The 27,664-nt window shown below is 36.4% G+C and overlaps 1 protein-coding gene across 1 annotated transcript in view; it reads left to right on the plus strand.

Moving 5' to 3' along the window:
- Positions 1-27,664, plus strand: part of LOC136853488 (sortilin-related receptor-like) — a 159,341-nt gene that overhangs the window by 43,473 nt on the left and 88,204 nt on the right. The window contains exons 6-8 of the mRNA XM_067129110.1: positions 8,700-8,735; positions 11,309-11,467; positions 20,406-20,567. Coding sequence (XP_066985211.1) covers positions 8,700-8,735; positions 11,309-11,467; positions 20,406-20,567 — 357 coding nt within the window. The remainder of the gene's footprint in view (positions 1-8,699; positions 8,736-11,308; positions 11,468-20,405; positions 20,568-27,664) is intronic.

Consider the following 27,664-nt stretch of genomic DNA (forward strand, 5'->3'; position numbering starts at 1 on the left):
GAGTATACACAAAAAAAAACTTCTTAGTTTACCATGCATAGGCAAATTTTCTTTCAACGATTTTTCACGTCTTTAAGGGAAAAAGGCAAAGGAAATATTTACGTTATTCTAGAGACCTGATTTTCTTTAATTTAGCGATCCCATGGGACCGCGTGAAGAGAACAACGAACAAATACAGTGAACAAATACACTGCACTTTCGGCTCAGCTAACACCTGGCAGAGCGAAGCTTTTTTGCGCGAACTTTAATGATACGACCGATAAATTTCGGAAGGGTTTGCTCACTTCTAGGGAAAGATTGAATGGAAAGGAATTTACCATGTGCGTTTCTTTTATAGGCAGTTTAAACAAATGCAAGTAATAACCACGATTTTCGGCTCGCATGGCCTGAACAATTTTTTTCGGATTTATGAGATTTATTCAATAAGGAAGAATAATATCTTTGCCTAGCGAATTCCTAACCTCTACGAGAGAGAGAGAGAGAGAGAGAGATTAACATCTCTGAATACCAGCGATACGGGAATTGTTGATTGACCCAGGTGGGATTTAACACATGTCCCTAGCTATTTCAAGACGACAAATTGTCTGGGTAACACAAAGAGGAAATCCACACTATTTCCTTTTTTATTTTCAAAACTTCTTAATTCCTAGCTTGACTATGTGAGAACATGAAAGCCCTCATGCAGGGGCTATCAAAACTTGTGTAACGGATACTAACTCTCTCTTCTCGATGAGTGGATTGCATGCACGTGTTCTCACAACTCCTAACTCTGTTTCAGCCACGATTTTGTTCGTGTCTAACAAAAAAATAAACACAGTCACACAATACTTACTGTTGAAATGGATCACTTCTGCGGTTATAAGGAATTTACGCTAATTAAGAAAAAGTTCGTTTCTTATTATGTAGAACAGCTTAGCAGTGGCTATTCCGCTGATAAAAGCATACTCGGCAACAGGTCGCTAGTGTTGTAATTTTAAAGCTGGGGTCTTGCTAGATCAATGGGGTATACTAGGATGATGCACAGCTTACCTTAATTACCACAAAAATCTGGACTCTAGCCTTGGGGACAGCTCAAATTACAAACAACAAAAATGCCTGGAAGGCTACTTCAGGGGGGAGGTGATTAGATAAACTCTTGGGGTTAACTTAATTCATTATATTTACAAAGAAACACAATGAAAGAATGGTATCGTAATTCTGGAGAAAAGGAGGCGAAGCAAATGACGGGGAATTCCAGGAGGGAATACAAATGGGGTGCCTGCTTCAAAGTTGTTGAAACGATGTAAGGAGGGCCGCTAAGCACACAGGTGATACGCAAGTCCATAGTGAAAACTCCTAATCTGTAATTAAAACACTGTTAGTTAACCAGCTCTAGCACTGTAATGATGGAATCTAGGAATCGCACAAAAGATGCCTAAACTGAACTCGATTCCCGTGTGGACATCAAATGATTACGTTACTCTTCTCGTAAACGCCTTCAAATTAAACAGCACAAAATATAAGCAATACAGGTCTCACTGTGATTATATCGCACTATGAAATGAAAGGAAACACAGTTGGAGAATAACAGGAGACGTGGCTGACGAAAACCTTAAATCCTGGTACATTACCTTCCTTTATGAGCTGAAATTCTCTTCTTATGAGGGCCGGCGAGGGAGCAAATTAATTCACATCAAAAGTTACTTTGTTCTGCCCACCACGTGTCCTACATAGGTAGGCAAATGGGGAAAGGGACGGAGCTTAGTCCTCATTGTTCGCGCCGACAATTCTAAGGCCGGGAATATTGTTGTTTTAGATTTAGCTGGCCTTGTGCCAGCACGGGCTCTTGCTCCTAGAGCAGCCCGTAATGCCGGGAGTAGCGTCCAGGGCTCTTTTATAGCGGCAGAAATTGCAGCTTTTCCTCCTAGATGGCGTTGTGGTCACTCTGCCCCATGTGGGAACTGCGGGGCTGCATGGTTCAAATTCAAAATGGCGGAACGCATGCGGTCCGCCGGCCAGCTGGCCTGCCTCGGGCGAGATTTAACTTTTGGCAGGAGGCCACACCTGGAATTAAGAGATTTTGACAGCAAGTTGGACAAGAAAAGGATTTAAAGTGGTATCCCCCCAAAAAAGGCAGTGGGGAGAGGTTGTAGGGGCGAATTTCTAATGGTGAATCTTACTAAATTTGCCTTATTTAATTACTTAGTCCTTTTACTTTAAATTTAATGCAAAAAGGGTGGTGCAGGAGGTAATATTCTTAATAATATATATATCTATATATATATATATAATATATATATATGTATACATATATAATTATATAATATATAATATATATATATATATATATATATATATATATATATATATATATATATATATATATATATATATATATAAATTTCTGACTCACGTCGGGATCGAACCCAGGTCTCTCAGGTGGAAAGCAAGGGTGTTATCCACTGGGCCACACAAGTCTAAAAGAAGTTGGAACCTGAGAGCAACTGCACCCAAGGAATTACCTGGGCAAGCTAACTGCTTGCATACCAGCGAGTTTTCCCCAACTTCCCGACTCAGCAATGACCCAATGGACAACATTTCATTTGAATTATCCGTTCTGAGTGAATAAGATAGAAATCATCAACACACAATCACGTGTGGAACAGAAATAAATTTCTGACTCACGTCAGGATCGAACCCAGGTCTCTCAGGTGGAAAGCAAGGGCGTTATCCACTGGGCCACACAAGTCTAAAAGAAGTTGGAACCTGAGAGCAACTGCACCCAAGGAATTACCTGGGCAAGCTAACTGCTTGCATACCAGCGAGTTTTCCCCAACTTCCCGACTCAGCAATGACCCAATAGAAAACATTTCATTCGAATTATCCCTTCTGAGTGAATAAGATAGAAATCATCAACACACAATCACGTGTGGAACAGAAATAAATTTCTGACTCACGTCGGGATCGAACCCAGGTAATTCCTTGGGTGCAGTTGCTCTCAGGTTCCAACTTCTTTTAGACTTGTGTGGCCCAGTGGATAACGCCCTTGCTTTCCACCTGAGAGACCTGGGTTCGATCCCGACGTGAGTCAGAAATTTATTTCTGTTCCACACGTGATTGTGTGTTGATGATTTCTATCTTATTCACTCAGAAGGATAATTCAATGAAATGTTGTCTATTGGGTCATTGCTGAGTCGGGAAGTTGGGGAAAACTTTTCTGGTATGCAAGCAGTTAGCTTGCCCAGGTAATTCATTGGTGCAGTTGCTCTCAGGTTCCAACTTTTTTAGACTTGTGTGGCCCAGTGGATAACACCCTTGCTTTCCACCTGAGAGACCTGGGTTCGATCCCACGTGAGTCAGAAATTTATTTCTGTTCCATACGTGATTGTGTGTTGATGATTTCTATATATATATATATATATATATATATATATATATATATATATATATATATATATATATATATATATATTGTTGTAATTATATACATATATATATATATATATATATATATATATATATATATATATATATATATATATATATATATATATATATATATATATATATATTGTATATATATAATATATACATATATATAATATATAGTATATATAAAATGTATATATATATGTATATATTACATATATATATATATATATATATATATATATATATATATATATATATATATATATATATATATATATATATATATATATATATATATATATATATTATATATATATATATATATATATATATATATATGTATATATATATATTATATTTTTATATAATATACAGTATATATATGTATATATTACATAAATATATATATAATGTATATATAATGGGGGTTCCGTTCTGAGGGTGTGATAACTGAAAATCGCTGATAACCGAAAATTGGCGATTTTTGGGGCTTATCGGCGCCGAAAAGCGCCGACATTGGGTTTTCTGCACCTATGTTAGGTACGTATCGGCGCCGATAAGCGGAAATCGGCGATTTTCGTCACTAGACAAGCCCCAGAAAACCTGATCGCCGATAACCGAGCCCACCCTTAACCTAGGGCTGCCCATTTATATATATATATATATATATATATATATATATATATATATATATATATATATGTATGTATATACACATTTATATATATACATATATGTATGTGTATATATATGCATATATATGTATGTATATATATATTTTGTATATATATGTATATGAATATATATGTATTTATATATATATGTATATATGTTTGTATATAAATGTATATACATTTATATGTATTTATATGTATATGTATACATGTATGTGTATATATTTATAGATATGTATATGTATATGTGTTTGCATGTATATGTATATGTACAGTATATTTATATGTATATGCATATATATGTATATGTATAGTATGTGTATATGTGTATATATATGTATGTATATATACATATGTATATGTATATGTTTATATATGTACATATATATGTATGTGTATATATGTATATACAGTATATATGCATGTATATGTATATATTTGTATATATATGTATATATTTGCATATATATGTATATATTTGCATATATATATGTATAGATATTTGTGCTTATACATGTATATGTATATTATATGTATATGTGTATATATATACATATATGTAGGCAGGAGAAGGGCGCAGGAACACATACAGAACCAGTACACACATTTATTCGTCTACGCGTTTCTTGACCCATGGTCACATCATCAGGACATCATCTACAGTTATAAATTAAAAAGGGACATTCAGCATACATAGTTAAAATTAAATATACACAAAACATAAAAAAACTTAAAATAGAAAATCAGTTGAACTTAAACAATCGCACTTAAATACATTTACACATTAAAGAACCAATAAAAGAAAACTTAAAATGAACTTAATAAAAAACTGAACTTAATAAAAAGGAACTTAAAAATAAACTTAAAAGGTAGAGCAGAAGGCGCACCTCCTTGGATGAAAGAGGAAAACGCACTAAAAGAAAACAGCATAAAATCAGGAGGAGGAGGAGGCGGACAAATGTAAACAAACAATCGCATCATGCTATGAATAGGGGAACAGCCGATGATTGGCAATTTAGCGCCGGTACAATTCTTTTGATGTTGAGACTTCCCAAGAGAAGCAGTTCTCCAGGTTCCTTAGCTTGGCCAATTATTCTGAAGTTGTTGTATTGTATTGGCGTCTTGCAACCTCTAGCGTGTGATCTTATATTTGAAAGTTCGGGATTAGACAATCTGCAACCCGTACTATAAGTCACGCCCATGTGAGAATCGGCCCTGACCTTGAGGAGACGCCGAGTCGAACCAACATAATTCCCGGAACTACATCCGGGGCACTTGTACTCATATACGACGCCCGACGTCATCAAGGGACAGAGCCGATCCTTGAAGGGGAACAAAGAACCAATGGTTTTAGGATTTTTTGGTATTACTTTAATGTCAAGAGCACCAATATGTTTTTGAATAATTTTAGAAAACTCCTTAGCAAAATTTTGATTGCTAGGTAAAATATAAGATCCCACGCTAGAGGTTGCAAGACGCCAATAGAATACAACAACTTCAGAATAATTGGCCATGCTAAGGAACCTGGAGAACTGCTTCTCTTGGAAAGTCTCAACATCAAAAGAATTGTACCGGCGCTAAATTGCCAATCATCGGCTGTTCCCCTGTTCATAGCATGATGCGATTGTTTGTTCACATTTGTCCGCCTCCTCCTCCTGTTTTTATGCTGTTTTCTTTTAGTGTGTTTTCCTCTTTCATCCTGAGAGGTGCTCCTTCTGCTCTACCTTTAAGTTTATTTTTAAGTTCCCTTTTATTAAGTTCAGTTTTTTATTAAGTTCATTTTAAGTTTTCTTTTATTGGTTCTTTAATGTGTAAATGTATTTAAGTGCGATTGTTTAAGTTCAACTGATTTTCTATTTTAAGTTTTTTTATGTTTTGTGTATATTTAATTTTAACTATGTATGCTGAATGTCCCTTTTTAATTTATAACTGTAGATGATGTCCTGATGATGTGACCACGGGTCAAGAAACGCGTAGACGAATAAATGTGTGTACTGGTTCTGTATGTGTTCCTGCGCCCTTCTCCTGCCTACTATAGTGCCCTCCGATGTGTACATATATGTACATATATATACCTATATATACATATATATATATATTATACATATATATATATATATATATATATATATATATATATAACATATATATATATATATATAATTATATATATATATATATATATATATATATATATATATATATATATATATATATATGTTATATATGTATTATTTATATATAATATATATGAGAGAGAGAGAGCGAAACAGAGTATGTTATTGCAGAAGATGTTTTGTGCTAATCTCTTGCCTTGCATTATTTTTTATATGGTTGACAGTGAAGAGGAAAAATTTCAATAGTAAAAAATAAATGACAAATCTTGAGAGGAAAGTATTTGTTTGTTCAGGTAAACGGATAATTTTCAATGTGCACGTCTTTATTATATTTTTCTCATTAATTTTCTTCGTCCTTGCTAATGCTTATTATTTTCGTCCAGAAGTTGTCGGGAATGGTCACAGAGTTTTTCGCCAATGTCACCAATATGACCCTCCAAGTTGTGAGTCAGAACCAGACGAATTGTATACCATCTCAACCAAACCTCTTTATTACAAACTGACTATGTTTTCTCCACTGTTGTCGATACCTATAAAATCTCCTGCAGGACACATTTGAAAGAAATCTAAGATTTCAGATGTAGTGTGCAAATACCTTGTAGACTATACTATTATTGGAAACCAGCTGTTTTAAGGGGATGGCCTTGGACTAATGAACGAGTTGCCGCGCTTATTTTTTAGGATTCACAGGTTAAAGGGGGACATAGCTTCTCAAAGAGAGTGGCAAACAAAATAAAAAAGTTGGTAACAGAATTGTTAACCTTTAGTACATATGCGAGTTGTAAATAATCGTGAAAAAAATAAAGTTTTTCGTTTTTAAACTCGTTTTAATTACTTGGATGAATATACGTATAAAAATTAACTTGGGCAGTATGCGATTTATTTTTCTAAAAGAATGAAACATAATTTCTAATTTTCTAATATTAAAAAGAGACAACGTATTTGCATAGAGCTTGGGCAGAGGAGAAAAAAGTGACCATGTGAGGTCACGCCTCCTAACCTCCCTCCCCTCACCCCCCATAAATCCCTCGCGTGAGACCTTGTTTTCTCTAGGTAGAGGGCAAAGCAGAGATGCTAGGTTTTTCTTTTTCTGAGGTTATAAGAATGCATTATTGATTACCTTAATCAGAAGATGGTGTTTTTATTGGACATGGGGCTCTCAAAACAGTGGTTGTGATAATCATTGTTGTGGAATTTGTTTTATGCTATATTCTTGTAGTATAGTACATGCTTAGATATGAATTAGATCTTTCCTTAGTCCAACATCGTTTTTCAAGTATTGATCATTGTCATTTTAAGTGTTTTACTAATATTTGTGGCTAAAGTTTTAACCGATTTTCGTTGACTTTGATCGTAAATGCACTTTAGAAGAATTAAAGTGAGATGCTGATCATTGTTTACTGTACAAAAAGATATGCAGTGGAGTTATAGACTGTATGGATAATTCTGATGATAATTATTTTTAGTGTATACAAGTGATGATTGTTGGCCTGGAAAACAAGATAGTTCAGTATGCCGATGATGTAACACTTGTGGGTGTAGTAAAGTCTCCACCAATGAAAAATGAAGCTGCCCTTAGTCCCATTTGTGACATGGAATGGATTAATGAATGATGTAGTTGGTGGGGTATGAGGCTGAACTCCAGTAAAACAAAAACCACTATTGATTGGTAGATCATGTACAGATTGTCCACCCCATCCTCCCTTCAGGTGGATGGGACTCTGCTGAATGAGTCTGAAGCTTTAACTATTCTTGGATTAACTTTTTACTACTCACATCTTACTTTTGAGACAAGCAATGAAAGTGTCAGCAAATGCCACACAAAAGTTAAGTATTGTACATAAGGCGTCATATATTTCTAACGGTGATAAAATCATTGTAACCTGTTTTAGGTCATTTGTCCTTCCTCCCTCAGAACATTGTTCTCTGGTGTGAATATCTGCTTCTGCCAGAGATTTATCTCTTTTAGATAGATTAGTTCATGGTGGTAGGTTTGTTTCTGAACATTAGTACTTATGACGTGAACTATTGACGGTGGTCTCTTGTCAGTTTTTCGTAAGTTGTATTTTAACAGATCTTTCACATTCTCGATTGATCCTTGATCCTCGTTTCCTGATGAGATCAACCAGATTTGATGAACAGCAGCACCATTATGCAGTAAATGTGCCTGGCTGTTGGACTTGTCAGTCCCAGGGGTCCTTTATTCCTGACACTTTTGGATTGTGGAATAGTCTCCCTAAGGATGTTGTGCAATTGGAACCTCAAAAGTTCAAGCAAATTACTTACATTTTTATCTTTTTAGGTATTTTGTTAATTTTTCCTCTCCTGATAAGTGATCTCTTCTTTCTGTGTTTCATGTTACCTTTTATTACTTCTTTCAAATGAACACTATATTCTTTGGAAGTTTGAATTTCAAGTCTGGCCCTTGTGGGCTTGTTCCATATGAATAGGGTTCATATTCTAAAAAATAATAATTGTCCCACCTCTTTTGTTCCAGATAAGACATCGTCACTACTTATGAACATCATATTAGGTATGTGCAAGTTATGGCAAGTAAAAAGATAGGTGATGTGTCAACTAAGTAAGCAAAGATGTTTTGAAAATATCACCCTGATATTGTTTAACTACACGTGCCAAATAAAAATAATAGGAATATTGTCTTACAATTCATAACCAAATTAATCATGCTGCAGAAACATTCTGAGTCATGTTCATTTATCAGATATTCTGTCCCTTAAGTTAGGTTGACAGTTTAAGACTTTGGTCAGGTTTTGAATTTCTAGGATTTTCTCTCATTAGTTTTTTTTTAAATGTAATACCCTGGCACTTCAATTTAACGGCTTTCATTACTTGAGCGATTCGTCATTGTGTACAGCAAATAAAATGTACTTGTACATTTTGGCTTTGCAAGTAAAGTACAGTATGTGTGATTGTCTTTTCTTTTGTGTTAAAAATTCAAACCAGAATGCATAGTATAAATTAGTTACATCATGTATTGTGCATGCTTTACATTGGTAAATTTACGCTTACAAAGTAATTTTTTTAAAGTGAAAATATCACTTTTGTCTGGCAACCAGGTGCTAAGAAATTCTGAGATGATTGGTTAAATTAAGTGTAATTCCATGCATATCCATATTATACATTTGTGTGAGAACAATCTTACTACTGCAAATTATTAATAAAATCTATAAAAAAACATTTTGTATATGAATTTTATTAAGGTGATTTTATTTTACTGTTTAAGAATGTGCTCTCTAATTCTAACAGTATCCGTTTGCAAAAGCCACATAATATAATTGTATCTAAAATAATGATAATTTTTATAAAACTGACCGACTTTATCCAGTTATATAGCACATATCATTGTAATCTTGTAGGTCCTTGACTTACGGCGGGGGATCCATTCCAGCGCCGCGTTGTAAGTTGATTTCCATTGTAAGTCAGTGTTTCGCTGATATCGGCGCTTTAACGGCACTTATAGCGCCGTAACTTGATGCTTGGTGCCGTACTTGCTGTTGCATCAAGTGACAGTGCCGTAAGCGCTATCAACTTGATGCCTATTCTTGCCTTTATTGCTGTCAGCAGGGCTTACAGTGCTGTAACCTGATGCAACATCAAATTACAACCCTGTAAAACACTGTCAATGGCGCTGAAAAAGTGCCACGTGATCGAACCCGCTGTAAGTTGGTGATACACTATATAATATAATATAAACATTATCATGCATGCAGTCCTTTATTTTTTATATTGCACTTGATGTATTTCATTAAGTTACAGTACAGTACGTTACTGTAATATCCTTTAATAAGATGTGGAAAAAGAGTAAACATAAAAATAAAAAACATTAGACAGAAATCCTCTAACGAAGTCAAATACCTGCCTACCTCTCTCCACACATCCTACACTGCATTCCAACCCCACCTCCCAGCCTGGAAAAACTCCTTTTGGTAAAGTTTACATTTTCAGAATCATCAGCTGATTTGAGGTTCACCAATATCATTATCATTACTGTATTTGCTAAATGCCGCATACTTCAGAGATACATTTTTTGTAAATTAATAAAGTTTGGTTTTAAAATGTAGCTTATCTAAATCTACACTAACAAATTTTAAATGAAGCAAAACTGTAATTTCTTCCGTTATGGAGGTCTTGTGTTCCTGTCCAAAACATTGTGTAGCCTGCACCTTATTTGTTTCTTCAGCCTCAGTGACGACCTTCAACTTAAGTTTGGCTGTATCCTTTCTTGACATTTTTTTCACTACATGAGGGATGAATGAAAATTGATTTTATTTTTACTTGTGGAAGTCACCAGGGTACTCTATTGTGTTGGCTATCTATAAATCTCTGTTAATTAGCAGATTTTGTTACTTACCAGGAAAGGCAGACCCCCAAACTGTCTGTTAAGTTGAGATGCCCTGTATTTTGAGTTTTACAGTTAGGTATTTAGGATGTAGTGCTTGCATACCTTCACAAAAATTTCAACCTTATTGTTGAGCACCGTTGATAATAGACTTGACCTAGTGTGGTGTATAAAATTGTGAAGGCCCTTTCTAACATTCTTTCCACATCCAACTGCACCTCTGTCATTGACTATGGTTGGAAACATGACTCTCTCTTTCTCTCTCTCGATTATCTTCCTCTCCTAGAGGAGCTTAAGCTACTGGGTTCTGATTTGTTGATACAGCACATTTTTCCTGGTTTAATCACAGGGTACCATGATAGCAAAGTTATTAATTGTGCCCACTACCTTGTGGAAGACTGCTTATTTAGTCAAGGCATAAGGTACCAACACCAGAAATGAAAGACACAGTTGTGAACATGTTAGGCATGCAGAAGTAGATTCCAGATCTGACTCAGTGTTTAGCTTTCTTGATTCTTGTTGATGCTGAAGGTGTAGGTTCCACATAAGGATGACTAGATAGGGTATGGGAACTACTAGTTTCCCAAAAATATTAGCCAAATTTGCTTGCCAAATTCATGTTACAAGAATAGACATTTGGAGGCAACAAAGATGTGCATGCACCATGAATAATAATGCCCATTTGGAGCTATTCTTTAAACATGCCTTTAATGAAATTAAGTTTTTCCCCGATCTTTTCATTATAGGTTGTATCCCTGGAGAATTCATGTGTGATGGTAATCGGTGTGTATCTGATGAAAAAGAGTGTAACAAAGATATTGATTGCCTGGATAATTCTGATGAAAATAATTGTACTGCAAGCTCTTGGGTGTATACATTTTCTTCTTCCATGACCTCCATACCTGGTAAGTATGTATTTTGTAGTATGTTGTAATCAAGAACTACTGTACAATAATGAAAGCCATATTTTTGTATGCCCCTACCATCAAGAGTTGGCTGACATCATCTGTTATCTCCAATATATGATTCTAGATACAAGTGATAACAGGTCAAGTTAATGAGATTGTAGTAATTTAAATATTTTTTTCATAATGCTGGTCTGTGTCTTCGGTTAAGTCATTTGTTATCGGAATGTATTTATAAAAATTGCAAACATAATTAAAAGGAAAATAAATTGGTTACTTCCACATGTAGAATGAAGGAATAATAAAACATAGGAGGGACTTTTAGCTTATGGAGTTTATGTAAATTTTACTATGTATGCAAATAACTTTTTGATGTACTCTTAACTGCCTGTGGTAGTAACCGTCATCCAGTACTGCATCATAATGGATGTCTTGTTTGTCTGCTTGGAGAAGCAAATAAATTTGAGTATAAGAAGTCACATACTTTACAGAAGATTAAGTTTGATAGAAACTTGTAATGAGACTAAATGTAACTGTAACTGCCTGTTTGATAGAAACTTTAATTTTTTATATGTAACTTAACCAAATAATTACTTTGGTATTAGGTTCTACTTTACACAGCAGGTCAAAATTTAAAATTTGTGGTAGCTCTCTTTTGTTTTGGGTGTAGTTATGCTGCCTCGCCCATGTCAGGGAAGGATAAGTACAACATGCCAAAGAGCTCAGTTTGTTTTTGCCTGACAACAACTGAACACTTGGTCATTGGCAGCTCTGAATTTGCTTTTCACCGGATGGTTGCTGTTGTTCTTCATTTGGTGAAGTACTTTGTGTTTTTGGTAGCGTGCTACTATCAATTAGCTCAGCTAATTCAAAACTCTCTTTTTGTGACTTTCCCGATTTTGACTTCTCGATTGGATTAATCGTGTCAGATTCTAGTCTTTCTAGTATCAGGTATTGTAATAAAGTCTGTAAGAATAAGTTGACTTCAACCAAATATGACAGTCACACTGTAGTTCGGGCAGGAGCAAGTTTGCTCTCCTGAACTTTGCCGTAACGAATGTCAAGACTGGGATAAGGGGAAGTGGAAGACTCTAAATGCATACCTAGAAAGGTGATAGACTTAGGGAAGCTACTGCTAGGGCTGAAGCAAAGGCTTTTGCTAGTCAGGTTTTGTCTCCGGGGGTTGATGTGGCTGATTTACCTGTTCTTGCAACACCTGTGACTGCTTTTTCCCTATCTCAAGTTTTCCGATTTTCCCTGTAACTCCGATCCCTGGCTCTCATTCCTCTGATCCCAACACCATTGCCAGCTTAGAAGCACGTGTTGATAAGAAATTTGATTTATCAGTGAACACCGTTTCCCAGATTGGGAACTCGGTATGTCCTCATGGACAGATTCAGCAGTATTAGTGCAGTGTCAGTGGAGGGGCCGGCTACTTGTCCCACTGATGCTCTTAGACTAAGGTCCCAGCTAAACTCCCCTTGCTCACCTGGGAGGAAGCAAACTGGCAGTCCAAGGGAGGTCTGTGGGGTTTGTCCACGAGTAGTCGCTGCCTCATTCAAGCCTGTTGTCCACTTATCCCAGGACCTGGGAGGATTGCCGTTGGAAAGGCATCTGCTTGGACATGCATGCATTACCTTCCAGTGACTTGGACTCTGGGGCTCTAAAGCGCTTTGCCAATGTTTCAAGGCCATTGAAAAGGTCTGGCGCCCCAGTGGATGAAGACGTTCCCCTGGCTCGTAAGCAAGCGTTGGATAGGGCTCGTAGCCCTCTTCCCTCCTGTAGTTTTTGGGAGTCTCCTCAAACCTTTCGGTATCCGAGCGTCACAAAGTGTCCAAGAAAGTGCTAGTTAGTCCAGTGTATGGACATAAAGTGTACGAATGGCCCAGAGTCTGAGAATTTAGTGCCCAATTGTGAGAGATCAGTGTCCGAGTGACATTCATTGGAGTGCCCAATGTCTGCGCTTCCAGCTCGTGGGTGCTCAGTGTCCCTGTGTCCCGAGAGCGATCTTGTGTTTTTGGAGCATTCAGCTCATGGACATAAGTGCCCGAGTGTCCGTCTTAGAGCATGCAGCACCCAAGCATCCTCCCTTTGGGCGCACAAGGTCTGAGTTGCAGGCTTCAGATCTGTCTGTTAGATCTGTGAGGGGGTGTCCAGGGACTGAGCGTCCAGTGTTAGTGGGCGCCAGTTTTGATGCTTGTCTACCTGCCAGCATTCGTCCAGCGCCACAGGTGGGACTTTCTGTTCCCGGTGTATCTTGTGCTGATCCTCTTGTGGTTCAGGATCCTTCCTTAGTTCCTATTCAGTGCTGCTCAGATAATTACTTGAACTTGTTACAGAAGCCATCTGCAGTGACTCAGGTTCCCTCAGATCCTCCAATGTCTCTGATTTCCTCTGAGGAGGAGCCTGCGGAGGGCGACACTCCCACGTCGAACTATTCGGCACTGTTGCAGTTCTTTTCGGTGTGCTATCCTGACTCCTTCTCTCCAGCTGCCCCATCTTCTCCAGGTTTGGAGTTTATGATGCGACATCCGTCGGGAGCAACTAGGTTCCTGCTTATGGTTCTTTCCTCCTCCTCCAGGAAGACGTTTGCTCGTATCGATGTATGGTTGTCAGAGAAGAGGGACGTGGGTAAAGCAGTCTTTTGTCTGCCTCCTTCTTGTCTGATACGACAGAAGTATCTGTCGTATTCTACTGGGGAAGCTCCTTCCTTGGGAGTTTCTGCCTCCTCTCAAGGGGACTTCTCCAGTCTTATTGATGCTACACGTCAGTCAGCCTTCTCGTCCCCCAAGATTTTGTTTACTTCATCGGAGTTGGACCATTTGCTGAAGGATATTTTTAAGGTCTTCGAGGTTCTGAGTTTCCTCGATTCGACCATGGATGTGTTAGCCAAGAGGATCGAGGACTGCTCATCGTTTCAAGAGAATTTTGCCTCAGACTGGTTGGGGGTTCTGGCCTGCGCAGATTGAGCACTGAGGGACAGCGCCCATGAGCTAGCCACCATTTTCACTACTGATATCCTTAAGAAATGGGGTTTATGGTGCTCGTTCACTTCTAAAAGGGTCACTCCCTCTCAGCGTTCTTCCCCTCTGTTCGCTCCCTTAGACAGTAACAGCTTGTTTCCACAAGAGACTTTAGAATGAGTGACAGGAGAGTTGCAGAAGAAATCCACCCAAGACCTGCTCGCTCAGTCCACCAAGAGGACTAGGATCCCAACATGTCCTTCTTCTGCTTCTGTTTCTTCTACCAGGACTTTTTCTCCGTTGGCTCAGCAACCCTTTCGGTGCCCTTATCGCCGATTTTCGGTTAGCAGTACTCGGCCAGGGATGGAACCCTGTCGCTAAGTGCGGGCTGCATATATATATATATATATATATATATATATATATATATATATATATATATATATATATATATATATATATATATATATATATAAATGAATGAATAAATAAATAAAGTTATAAGCATTCAATGTCCCCTAGCAGGTGTGTAGGGTATGTTTGTATGCACACCCTCCATCATCTACAAATTCACAGTTCAAGTGTTTTGCTTAACTTCTGGATGTCATCTGACTTATAAAGGCATGAGGGTCTGCCTTTTTAAAGAGTGACTAAAATAATACTCGGTCCATGTAGAGAGAGGGATTTGTTTGTGCTACGTTGTGGGAAAAGTGGACTATCTGGGATGCTTGCCTTGATATCTAGGTAAACCTTGAGTGCTTGAACCAGGCATGATATTTTATCTGAAATGCTGAGTTCCCTTTTCAGACTAGGGAAATTTTCGCTTTAAAGGGGTCTCATTCTTGGCCAGGAATGATGGTCCACAAGACATTAATAAATGATGGCTAGATATGAGTGATGTAACATTGTTCCTATCTAAGAGAGCCCAGTTTGCTAATCAAAGCTGCCAAAGCTTTCAAGAAGACTGCCTTTTGGAGAGTATGAGTTGTAGTTGTAGTGGGAGTTGTAGTTGTAGTGGGCCCACTGAATTGGGGGGGATGACAAGAGTTGTGAGAACCTTATTCAGGGACCAGGTAATGGGAAGCCTTCAGGGACCAGGTAATGGGAAGCCTTGCAGGAGTTGGTCTTTGCAATGCTAAAGACAGGAGAAGGGAAGTAACAATTTCTATATTAAAATCAACTCCAAAACATAAAGCAAGGGTTCTAATGCTGCATTGTAAGCTATGATTGTTGTAAGAGCAAAGCACTTGTCCTCAAAAAGATATGCAAGAAAATTTAGAACTGTTTGAACATTGATTTTAACTGACTTCTCAGCATGGAGGTAATCTAACCACACTATCCACACGGACTGGTACTGTCAGACAAATGAAGTCTGTACTTTTTTCACTAGGTATCCATCAATGTTAGGTGAATAATCGTCACAGTAGACTAGATTAAAAAAATCCACATATGAAGGTCGGAACTTAGAAGGGAAGATGCGTAGATGATTTCTCTCCTACTGTCTGCTATAGAACAGCAGATGGTAATGGAATAGTTTTCCTTGCCTGTTGTAGAAGTAAAAGGAACCAATGAATGTTCGTTCAATTTTGGTCCACTAAGTAAGCAGTTCCATTGAAAGTTAGTACTGTAGTTTGTTCAAAACCCTCAAAATCTGGGACAGTAGAGGAAAGAGGTATATCATCATTCATTCCAGTCTTGTAGGAATGCATCTCTTGCTACTGCCTGATTGTCCAGATTTTTAGACATACACTAGAAGTTGATGGTTCTTGTATAGGTAAACAGGTCCACTTCCGAATGTGAAAGCATGTTGGCAATTAATTTAAAGGAGTGTTTGTCCAGTTGCTTAAAATCCATTTGGTCGAGGCTGCTGTAACATTGTAAGGTGAAATTCTGACAAGTACCATTTCTTTGCTTGGGCCATCCATAGGATAAATAGCACTACTGCATTAAAAGGAGATGAGCGTGAACCCAGGCTCTTGATGCAAGACATTGCAGTCATATTGCACTCAACTTGCTTCTCTGTTGAATTCTTCCATGGTGACCAAAATAAGATCTTGGGAAAAACATCTGGGAGTGAAGTAATTGTACCAACAAAGCATTATCTTTGAAATTGGTTGGTCTGCCTTATGGTGCCCTTGGGGGACCTTGAGAGTCACTCCTTTTGAAGATGAACAGAGGATACACTATAAAAAAATATATGATTTATAATATTTACATATACACACACTTATCTTGATCTTTATTTAACTTCATTGTCTAGACTTGGATACCATACTTAGTATGTTGGATGACTTAAATACTTACCTTGTTCTACTTTGTGATCATCTCCTCCCCCAAGTTTTTCGTATACCTTTTGTTTTTTTGCACTCTTTATTGTATCCAAGGTCTCGTTTGTTAACTGAGATTTCATTTTATTAATAATTTTTTTCAGCAGTTTGATGCACTTTCTTGATGCAAAGCCAGTCTTGAATCATTGGATTATCCTTCTCAGATATGGTTTCTGGAGCTGCAAATATACTTGGACATTCAGTTGAAAAAGCCTCTCGATATTCATCTTCAAGAAGCTTTACAGTATTAATACTCTGTTCAGCGGTGGGCACTCTTAATTTCAACTTTACTGTGGTAATGACGTTGATCACTGCCCACATCTGTTGCTTTGTATCACCTAACAATTATAATTATTATTTTTTCATCATGATTGATGGCTGATCTGCTTTGTTTCTGTGACTGCCATGTAGAGAAGTTCAGGTATATTTACAGATGTCCTGTTGTTGGAAAAAGAGTCACTCCTATCACTAAATTGTTTGCAGTACAATAACTAAAGAGTTGCACCCTGTTTTCATTTGAAGTCTCCACCAGACCTTCCTTGCCTGTTGCATCTTCATTATCTTCATCATTCTTGCCAACTTTTTTATTCTCATCTCTTTCTGGTATTTTATGTATAACATTCTGTAGGTTTGTATAAAATTCATCATTTATTTCTTCAGAGACTGCATTCATCAGTGCATAGCATACTATAAAACTCTTAGTGCACTGGTTTGATTTAAACTATGTAGAAAGTAATTACTACACATGGCTCTCCACTAGTCAGTGCCTTTTCTACATTTGGTATTAAGACCTTGCCCTTTTCTCTACCAATTCAATCTGTTCTTCCTTTGCACTTTGATTCACAAACAGCTAAATGTGAGTCCATGTCTCTTGAAATTATTTTCTAGTTTTGTCTTTACAGTTTCATTTAGAGTTTTGATGTTCCAATATCCTATTTTAAGTTTATCAACAGTATTTTGATTCGTAGCTCTCCATATGATCAGGACTGGAGGCCATTCCTACTTTGTGCATATCCATTTATATGACAGGCTCCTTGGATGGTTCATTAGTTAAATACTCTAAAGGATAGCCAGTTCATTGTAGTGCACAATTCCTAACTGACTAAGGATAATGACCACTATCATTGCCTATTGGTTTTTAACTAAGGGCTAACGACAGTTAGAAATTAATATAGTGTGACCACTTCAACAGTATTCCTCTCTTCTTTCATCATTTGTTAACAGTGATTTGTTCCGTCATTTCTGCCATTTCAGGATAAAGTTTGTCTTTATACGTTTTTGATGACTACATCCTCATTCTGTCTGACTTCACTTAAAATTTTCACATACACTACTATAGTAAAATCAACTGCTCTTTGTAGCTAAACCCCACCCATTGCCTACGTCACGACTATGCCTTGAAGCTGATTGGTTGGCAGTGGTTTTGCAAAGTTGGTTAACCTGTGGTCCTTTTCATCTTCATCAATTTAGCAATGGTTGTTTTACCAAGCTAAATAAGTTCTGGTGACTATCAAAAGGAAACGTATTATCCCTTGAAATAAAATCATAATACAGTACACATCTCTCGAAAAGTGGTAAAAAAAAATATGAAAATATAAATGACACAAGGAGTGTTTTGCGATGCTGCAATGTGGTTTTTTGTAAATGAGATTCACCTGGTCACGGAGGTGACTCAAGGAGTGTCTGCGTTCGAATTAGTGCACTTGAATTACAGGACAAGGATAATGACCATCTGGTATTCTCAAGAGTGTTCACCATTATAAATTACAACACAAAGACTGTCTCCGAGGAGCTTGGAGACTGGCATTTCATATTGATTTCAGACAATTTTACTACTGTACATTATTAATCATAAAATCGATTTCAGATTTCATTGCAATCGTTTACACATTTGGTGGGATGACAAGCAGTGGCTGCATATGTTTAGCTTCAGGTTACAGTATGATAGGCTATATGAGTCATAAGGGATTTTGCTGAGAATTTTCTGGAGGACATTATCATCTTTTGAAATAATAGGATCATAAAAAAATGACAGGCCTATAATTTCCAATGTCTTTTTGTCAGTTTACGCATCTTATGATGTTTGGATTAAAGGCCTATCATATATTCAGCCGTTTTATTGTGGTTCTTTTGTTGTCATGGTTAGTCAGGTTTTTGTTGTTGCTGTTAAGGTTTTTGTTGTGTCTTCAAGAATTTTTCACATGGATAGGTAACATTGCAGAATAAACACAGACCTATTCATAAAAGAATAAAGAATTATCTGACTATTGTTAATTGAAATTGTCATTTGATTTAATTAAAAGCAATCGAGGTCTTTATGAATGCAGTCTGAAGTACGCTAGAATGTTCTCCTAACAAGAGAGAGAGAGAGAGAGATTTGCTGTCACTTATTCTTTCGTCCAACAAGGTAATCTACAGGAATGCCCTAAAGTCAAGTGAATCATGGGCTACTCGTAGACTGGTTTGGGTCATGTCATAGATGTCTTATTTAGCTATTATTTTTTCCTTATTTCGTTATGTATCTTATGATGCTTCCCATCATAGTCTTTGTTGTCATAGAAATGTTACAGCAACCTTATTTGATTATCACAGTAATGTAATTTATTATATCTATTGGAAATATATTGTGTATATAATTAATGAGAGCAACTCGACAGTTTTGTGTAAGGAAGGCTATATGAGAGCCCTATGATCGGTCTGTGTGTGCCATCAGCTACGTGCTCACAAGTTTTATTTTATTCTTTGTGCTATAAGTGGCATTACAATTGTTATGGCCATCGACGCATGTACACATGTATGTGTATATGCATGTGCTTATACGTGTAAATTTGAGTATGCATATAAATTATGTAACGTGGTGTCGAAGCTACTATATTAATTAAAAGCTGTTACCAACAGATACGGGAAAGAAAACTTTGCGATAAGAAATTGATGATGTGTGGGCCTATACCCTGCCATTGCCTCAAAAATAAGAATTTGATGAGTAGGCCTAATCTCATAATGATATTATCATTTGACATGCATGATTATGATGAATTAATTCCCAAATATCGGAACTGACTGCATAAGTCTATGCTTCATTTCAATTAATTTGGTCCAACACCAATTTAAAAAAAGCAAGTCGTGTATTTAGGAATTAACATGATTAAAAATGATGAACAGAATGATCCAAGATATTAATAATAATATCATATAACTTAATATGTCTTTTGTTGGAGATAGTTGCATACTTCGTCATGCGCGAAGCTAAACTTTACACAATAGAGTCAAATCCTTACTGGCAATCATTTGGACTGTTAACTAGTGTGATGTCATGCTCCTTTCGAGAGCTAGCCAATCACTGGCGTGCAGTGGGCGAGGCTTAGCCGCAAAGAGCCGTGATTTTGCTATAGTATTCATATATCTAGCACTTGTAGTTTGAACATTTTCTCTCTTATCTGTTTACTCCATGCATCGTTAATAATGGGATGCACTCTAAACATGTGAAACTGGTGTTACGGAAAATGTGAAACAGTAATTATGGTAAACTTTCAATTATCCATATCAGTATGACACATTCTTAAAAAAAAATTTGACTACTGTATTCCAAGTTTGAAAACATGAAATATTTCTTATATTACACCCCTTTTGTTCTATATGTCATTACAGCTTGTGGGCTTGATGAATTTAGATGTGACTCTCTTCACTGTGTACCTAAGGACAAGATTTGTGATGGGACAGATGACTGTGCAGATAAGACAGATGAGGTTGGCTGCTCCACACATCGTACTGCGTGGCCTTCATCTTTATTGTTCAGTAGATCTACCCTAGGTAATTGTTCATTAATGACAAATTAAAACCTTTACTGGTGTTATTTTTTACTCGATTAATAAGTCAAATATTGTGTTTTTGATAAATTTTATTTTGAAGCTGTTTGTAAGTCAGTTAGTAGAGAATGTTTTTTTTTTTTTGGTATGAAATGAGCTTTATATGGTAATGGAATTGCTGTCAGATGATTTATTTAGAAAATAACATAACTGTTCTAAATGGTTTAGAACTGTTATGGGAAATTAGTCATGGTCACAACATTACTAGTTGCATCAAATAATGATGATTACTTAACAAAAATAAAATGTTATGTAAGCCCTGGTTTTAGCAGAAGGGCAATCAGTCTGTAGTGTACAGCAGTTGGTTCCAGATGTGTTTATATGGAAAGTGAAGTTTCCCCTCAACAGAGTACTGACATTTTGAAATAACTCTTTGAATCTTGCCTATGAAGTTACTTACATAGTCTCTCTCAAAGTAAATTAGCTAGAGCTTCTCACCGTTTCTCTTTGCTTTTTGTTGTTTTGGACCATCTAGCTTTACCTATTGGTAATGAACTTTGCGTAACCATAAATATATTTACAGTTACATTCAAAATGTGAAAGTGGGTTAAGTTGTAGCATGCTGTGGTGGTAGTATGGAAAATTGGGTTTGTGAGAGGAGCCTTGTGTTTTTGAAACCATTGTTATTGTATTTGTTTTGTGTGTTAATGTATTATCATTTGATTATTCATGTTGATTTTTCTTTTCTTTTACTTGCGGTTTACTTGAGTGTGTTAGAGTAGATTGAAGGGCTCCCTTTCACCTAACTGTGGAGCAAGAAATTAAAGAAGCACAAACATAAGAACAGAGATTTTCCTTCAGAGAGCAGTGGAGTAGAATATTATGAAAGGGGCGTTAAAACGATAGTGAAAGAATTAATCCAAAGAAGGAGACAAATGGAAGAGCAGTTGAAAGTAGAGGAAGAGATAAGGCAGAGGTGAGAAAAAATAGGAGAGAATGCAAAGCTGCCAGATTGCAGAAGCAAAAACACTTGGTCAGGCCTCCCTTCCTGTTCCTTCATACATGACAACAAATCCTAAAAGGTGCCGGTCTCGACATACTCGTAGCAAAGAAAGTTTGACAGCAGTTGGAAAGGAATAAAAACTACGTGTTGATCACTCCAGTAGGAAGAGGGGTATCAACAAAATAATACTGGCTGATGTTGAGTAAGGTAATTCCCAATCTGAAGAAGAAGTCTCGGAGACCATAGTTGGGGGAAAACTGTAATATTGGGATTGATGAATTAGGTTGGGGTTCTTTTGATAGTTGTGGGAGGATTGTAGATTAAGATTGATGAATTGGGTTAAGGTTCTTTTTGATGGTTGTTGTAGATTAAGATTGATGAATTACGTTAAGGTTCTTTTGGTGGTCGTTGTAGTAGTAAGACTGAAGTTAGGAATAAGTTTTGATGGTCATTGTAGTATTAAGATTGAAGTTAGGAAGGTTTCGATGGTCATTGTATTATTAAGATTTGTAAATTAGGTTAGCTTTCGATGATTGTTGTTGTATTAAGGTTAATAAATTAGGATAGGTAAAAAGAGTTTTCTTTAACCTCTGAATCTGTCCCCATCATCCTGCTCCAAATGTGTCAAAGAAAAAAGCCCATACATAATAATTTGGTGCCCAATAGGGGGCCTTTGATAGTAAAGTAAGAGTGGGGTACATAATTGGAGATGGCAGAGGGAGCTGGTTTGGAAGGTGTTTGGTCAGGTAAAGGGGAGCAAGGTGTGAATGAGAGGTGGGATAGTCTGACAAGCATCATGATAAACCTGCAGGACAGGTTGGAAGAAGCCCATAAAAGAAAAAATAAATTAGTAGCCAGGATGGAGACGGTGGATAAGAAAGTATGTGGATTGCCCAAGAAAGTGAACGAAGCAGCTAAGAGTGGGGCTGGTGTTGGGAAGGGAAGTGAGAATGGTGAGGTAAAAGTTGCAAGGAGGAAGAGGAGGAGGCATCGCACTATACAAGAAGTGAAGCAGTTAGTTACTAGCCCTTAAACGCCGACTGGACGTATCGTACGTTGATTAAAATTGTCTGTTGGGTGACGAGTGGACGTACCGTACGTCAACTACAAAAAATTTCAACCTTCGGTCAACTTTGACTCGACCGAAATGGTCGAAAAACGCAATTGTAAGCTAAAACTGTTACATTTTAGTAATATTCAATCATTTACCTTCATTTTGCAATAAATTGGAAGTCTCTAGCACAATATTTCGATTTATGGTAAATTTTTGAAAAAAAAATTTTCCTTACGTCCGCGCAGTAACTCGGCCAAAATGTTCAGAAATTCTTTGGTCATTTTGTCGTAATGTTTGCACCGGTTTATATTAGTCGTTACATAAAGTTTTATGTATGGAAATGTGCGCAATTTCATGTAGAATACAACAGAAAATAACTCATGGTTGTAGCTTCTATCAATTTTGAAATATTTCCATATAAATCTCGATAAGTGCCAAAATTTCAACCTTCGGTCAACTTTAACTCGACCGAAATGATCGAAAAACGCAATTTTAAGCTAAAACTCTTACATTTTAGTAATATTCAGTCAGGTACCTTCATTTTGCAATAAATTGGAAGTCTGTAGCACAATATTTCGATTTATGGTGAATTTTTGAAAAAACTTTTCCCTTACGTCCGCGCGCGGTAATTCTGCCGAACATCTCAGAGATTCTTTCCTCACTTTGTCGTAATGTTTGCACCGGTTTATATTAGTTGTCACATAAAGTTTTATATATGGAAATGTGCGCAATTTCATGTAGAATACAACAGAAAATGACTCATGGTTGTAGCTTCTATCAATTTTGAAATATTTCCATATAAATCGCGATAAATGCCAAAATTTCAACCTTCGGTCAACTTTAACTCGACCGAAATGATCGAAAAATGCAATTGTAAGCTAAAACCCTTACATTCTAGTAATATTCAGTCATGTACCTTCATTTTGCAACAAATTGGAAGTCTCTAGCACAATATTTCGATTTATGGTGAATTTTTGAAAAAACTTTTCCCTTACGTCCGCGCGGTAACTCTGCCGAACATCCCAGAAATTCTTTCGTCACTTTGTCGTAATGTTTGCACCGGTTTATATTAGTTGTTACATAAAGGTTTATATATGGAAATGTGCGCAATTTCATGTAGAATACAACAGAAAATAACTCATGGTTGTAGCTTTTATCAGTTTTGAAATATTTCCATATAAATCACGATGTGCCAAAATTCCAACCTTCGGTCAACTTTGACTCGACCGAAATGGTCGAAAAACGCAATTGTAAGCTAAAACTCTTACATTCTAGTAATATTCAGTCATGTACCTTCATTTTGCAACGAACTGGAAGTCTCTAGCACAATATTTCGATTTATGGTGAATTTTTGAAAAAAAAACCTTTTTCCTTACGTCCGCTTGCGGTAACTCGGCTGAACATCTCTGAAATTCTTTCCTCACTTTGTCGTAATGTTTGCACCGTTTTATATTAGTCGTTACATAAAGTTTTATATATGAAAATGTGCGAAATTTAATGTAGAATACAACGGAAAATAACTCATGGTTGTATCTTTTATCAGTTTTGAAATATTCTCATATAAATCATGATAAGTGCCAAAATTTCAACCTTCGGTCAACTTTAACTCGACCAAAATGATCGAAAAACGTAATTGTAAGCTAAAACTCTTACATTCTAGTAATATTCAATCATGTACCTTCATTTTGCAACAAACTGGAAGTCTCTAGCACAATATTTCGATTTATGGTGAATTTTTGAAAAAAACTTTTTCCTTACGTCCGCGCGGTAACTCTGCCGAACATCACAGACATTCTTTCGTCACTTTGTCGTAATGTTTGGACCGTTTTATTTTAGTCGTTACATAAAGTTTTGTATATGGAAATGTGCGCAATTTCATGTAGAATACAACTAAAAATAACTCATGGTTGTAGCTTTTATCAGTTTTGAAATATTTTCATATAAATCACGATAAATAGAAAAAATTCTACTTTCGGTCAACTTTAACTCGACCGAAATGGTCGAAAACTGCAATTGTAAGCTAAAACACTTACAGTCTAGTAATATTCAATCAATTACCTTCATTTTGCAACAAACGGGAAGTCTCTAGCACAATATTTCGATTTATGGTGAATTCATGCATCATTTTGTGATAATATTTTCTCTGTGTTGCTTTGATCGTTTTACAATTTGTTATATACCAAAATCATTGCAATTTAGTGTACAATACAAAGAAAAAAAATAACTCATTAGCTTTAACCGTTTTGCTCACAGTGCGATTTGTATACAATTATATATGAAATTTTTATTTCGCACTGTCATATATTTCAATATTTATATATGATAATGATATTTTTTTCATTTCTGATGGTTGCATACTAAACTTCAGACAATGACAAAAAAAGGAATTAAAAACTAAGTGTGCTGTGATTTTTTGAAAAAAACTTTTTCTGCTTCGGCGCTAACTCCCGAACGCCGCCGGCATACGGCAGACACTTTTGTAAATAGAGGCTCGGCATTAGAGGGCTAGAGACCACAGGGAAAGCCATATAGTATATATATGCTAACCTGCTAGAAGAAACATTCCTATTCCTAATGTGGAACAAGGTGTCTACGAAGTTTTGTGCAATGCTTAAAAAAGTCCATGCTTGCCTTTTAAGGGGTTTGTATTGAAAAATATTTTTTTGAAGAATGTGTCCATATTTTAATTGCTGTTTATTCAGTACAATAATACATTGCAATTAGATATTTTATATAATGAATTTGATTGATTGTTTAATGCGCATGTTTATGGATTTGTGTGATAAATTCTCCCTGGTAGCTTAGCACTTTGGTTGAAAGGTAGGCTATTTTGATGCAAGGAAGTAGTGGGCAATAGGAGTGTTGAACTTTTTTTAATCATGCAGGTCCACTTCCAACTACAGTATACTTCTAAGACCAGTTCAGGGCACTCTGAAGAAGACCGACCCGCTAGTAGTCTTAATTTTGGGTTTTATCTAATTATTTTCTGGCGTACTGTTGATGATTGGTAAATGATCTCAGTTCTGTAGTGTTAAGACAGTCCATTAATCCATCTTGTAATCATCTTTATTCCGTCTTCTGTTTTATAGTCTTCTGTTTTGTAATGAGGTTTACCTTCTATGAGAAATGCTATGGGGTCTTCCTTACTGATCTTACCTTAATGGTATCTCTTAACCTTGTCTATCTCTAATTGAGGAAGTCATGGTGAACTGTGCATTCATAGCTGGTAGAGTTGATGGAACACACCTTGTACCAGGTGTCACTGGCAAGGGCATGAAAGGCATGATGGTTAAGGGATGTGCAAGAGAGGATCACCTCTTGCAAGCTGATTCCTCTAGTAATTTTATGGTGCAAAAGTAAAGAGGACATATTGGCTTACAAATCTGACTTTGAGATCCTTGGGATGTAAATGGTCATATTGTAATTTCTTTCATGCCTGCAAGGTTTTTCTCTTTTATAGCCCTAGACTACTGCATCAATGAGAGAGAGAGAGAGAGAGAGAGATATGAAATACAAAGAACATAATCTAGATTAGTAGATGAGAGAGAGAGAGAGAGAGAGAGAGAGAGAGAGAGAGACTCTTTGGCCAGATGCTAACCCAAAAGTATGACAGTTACGCCTTCATCCCTTCCCCTAAGTTGGATACAGAAAAAGATCAGGGATTGAACTAAAATCTTACTAATTCACTATATTATCTTTAATGAATTGATATTTTGCTGTGTTTACATTATTATTAATTTTTGAAGATTAGTAAATAATTTATTTATCATACAAAACAAATAAACATACATATTACATATGCATAAAAATTCTCACATCTCAGTAAGAGAGAGAGAGAGAGAGAGAGAGAGAGAGAGAGAGAGAGAGAGAGAGAGAGAGAGAATTATTATTTTTATTTAATGTTATTATTTAATCTTATTAAACTTAATATTAATATTTGAAAATTAGTACTGTAAATCATCATTTTATCAGAAAATTTACATGTATATGTATGTACAGTACAATATTTAGTCACAAAAATATGAAAATACAAAATATTGCTCCACGAAAAAATCCGCAAATGGGTGAGTTTTCCTGCGAATAACTTATAGATAGGTTCCACAGAATATTCTGCGATTCACTGAGTCTGCAAATTGTGAGAATGCGAACCCCGGGGGGGGTTTACTGTAGTTAGCCATTGCAACGACTCATTACCCACTAGTTCCCCTGTTGATGACCCCTTCACAGGCCTTCACAGCCTTCTACTATGAACCTCACCTCTCCAGCGTTTCCACTTTGGGACTCCATACCCCCCTGTTACTTGAAAGGTCATAAAAAAGGAAGGTTGTAAATAGTAATGAAATTTTACTTGCAGTTTATGTATATGAAGCTTACAACACATGCTTGTAATTTGAACCAATATAAGGGTGCAATGTAAACATCTCAGTTAGTGGTGTACATTGTAGAAAAGCTGCAGCAGCAGTACTTTATGCAGCGTGTTTCTGAGGATCAGGCACCCATACTTGACATTTTTTTAATGACTGGTTATGTCCAGCCATGTTGTGAAGATTGCTAGGTCCCCTGACTCAAGAAATTTTCTAGCTGAATATCCTAGTTTTTGTGGTTTTTGTAATTTATTCCTTTCTGTGAGTTTAGGTGTGGATTCCAGGCACAGGGCATACCTTTTATTTTTGAATGAGAGGCGATGTATGATAAAAGCAGTAATTTGGAATTAGTTTTAGAAGCAGATCTTCACATTGATATGTGTATTTATATTTACCTTTATGGTGTTCCTTTGCAGAAGTTAGACTTTTGTGAAGGTATGATTTGGTATTCTGCTTTTAAGTTTACGCTAGTTTTTTAACTTATAAGTATATTTTTCTTTTTCTGCCTTTATATATAGTTCATTCTGAATTAATTGATGTTTGGCAGAGACCTTTGTTGGTTGATGCCAGGAAAATGGTTATTAGTCGGGAAGAAATTAAAAATTATTTTATAACAAAACTGCTGTGCTTTACAATGGCAGTCTAGATTATGTTCTTTTAGAAACAGTTTTTTCTTGACA

The sequence above is a fragment of the Macrobrachium rosenbergii genome, chromosome 3, assembly GCF_040412425.1.
Source record: "Macrobrachium rosenbergii isolate ZJJX-2024 chromosome 3, ASM4041242v1, whole genome shotgun sequence".
Taxonomy (NCBI): domain Eukaryota; kingdom Metazoa; phylum Arthropoda; class Malacostraca; order Decapoda; family Palaemonidae; genus Macrobrachium; species Macrobrachium rosenbergii.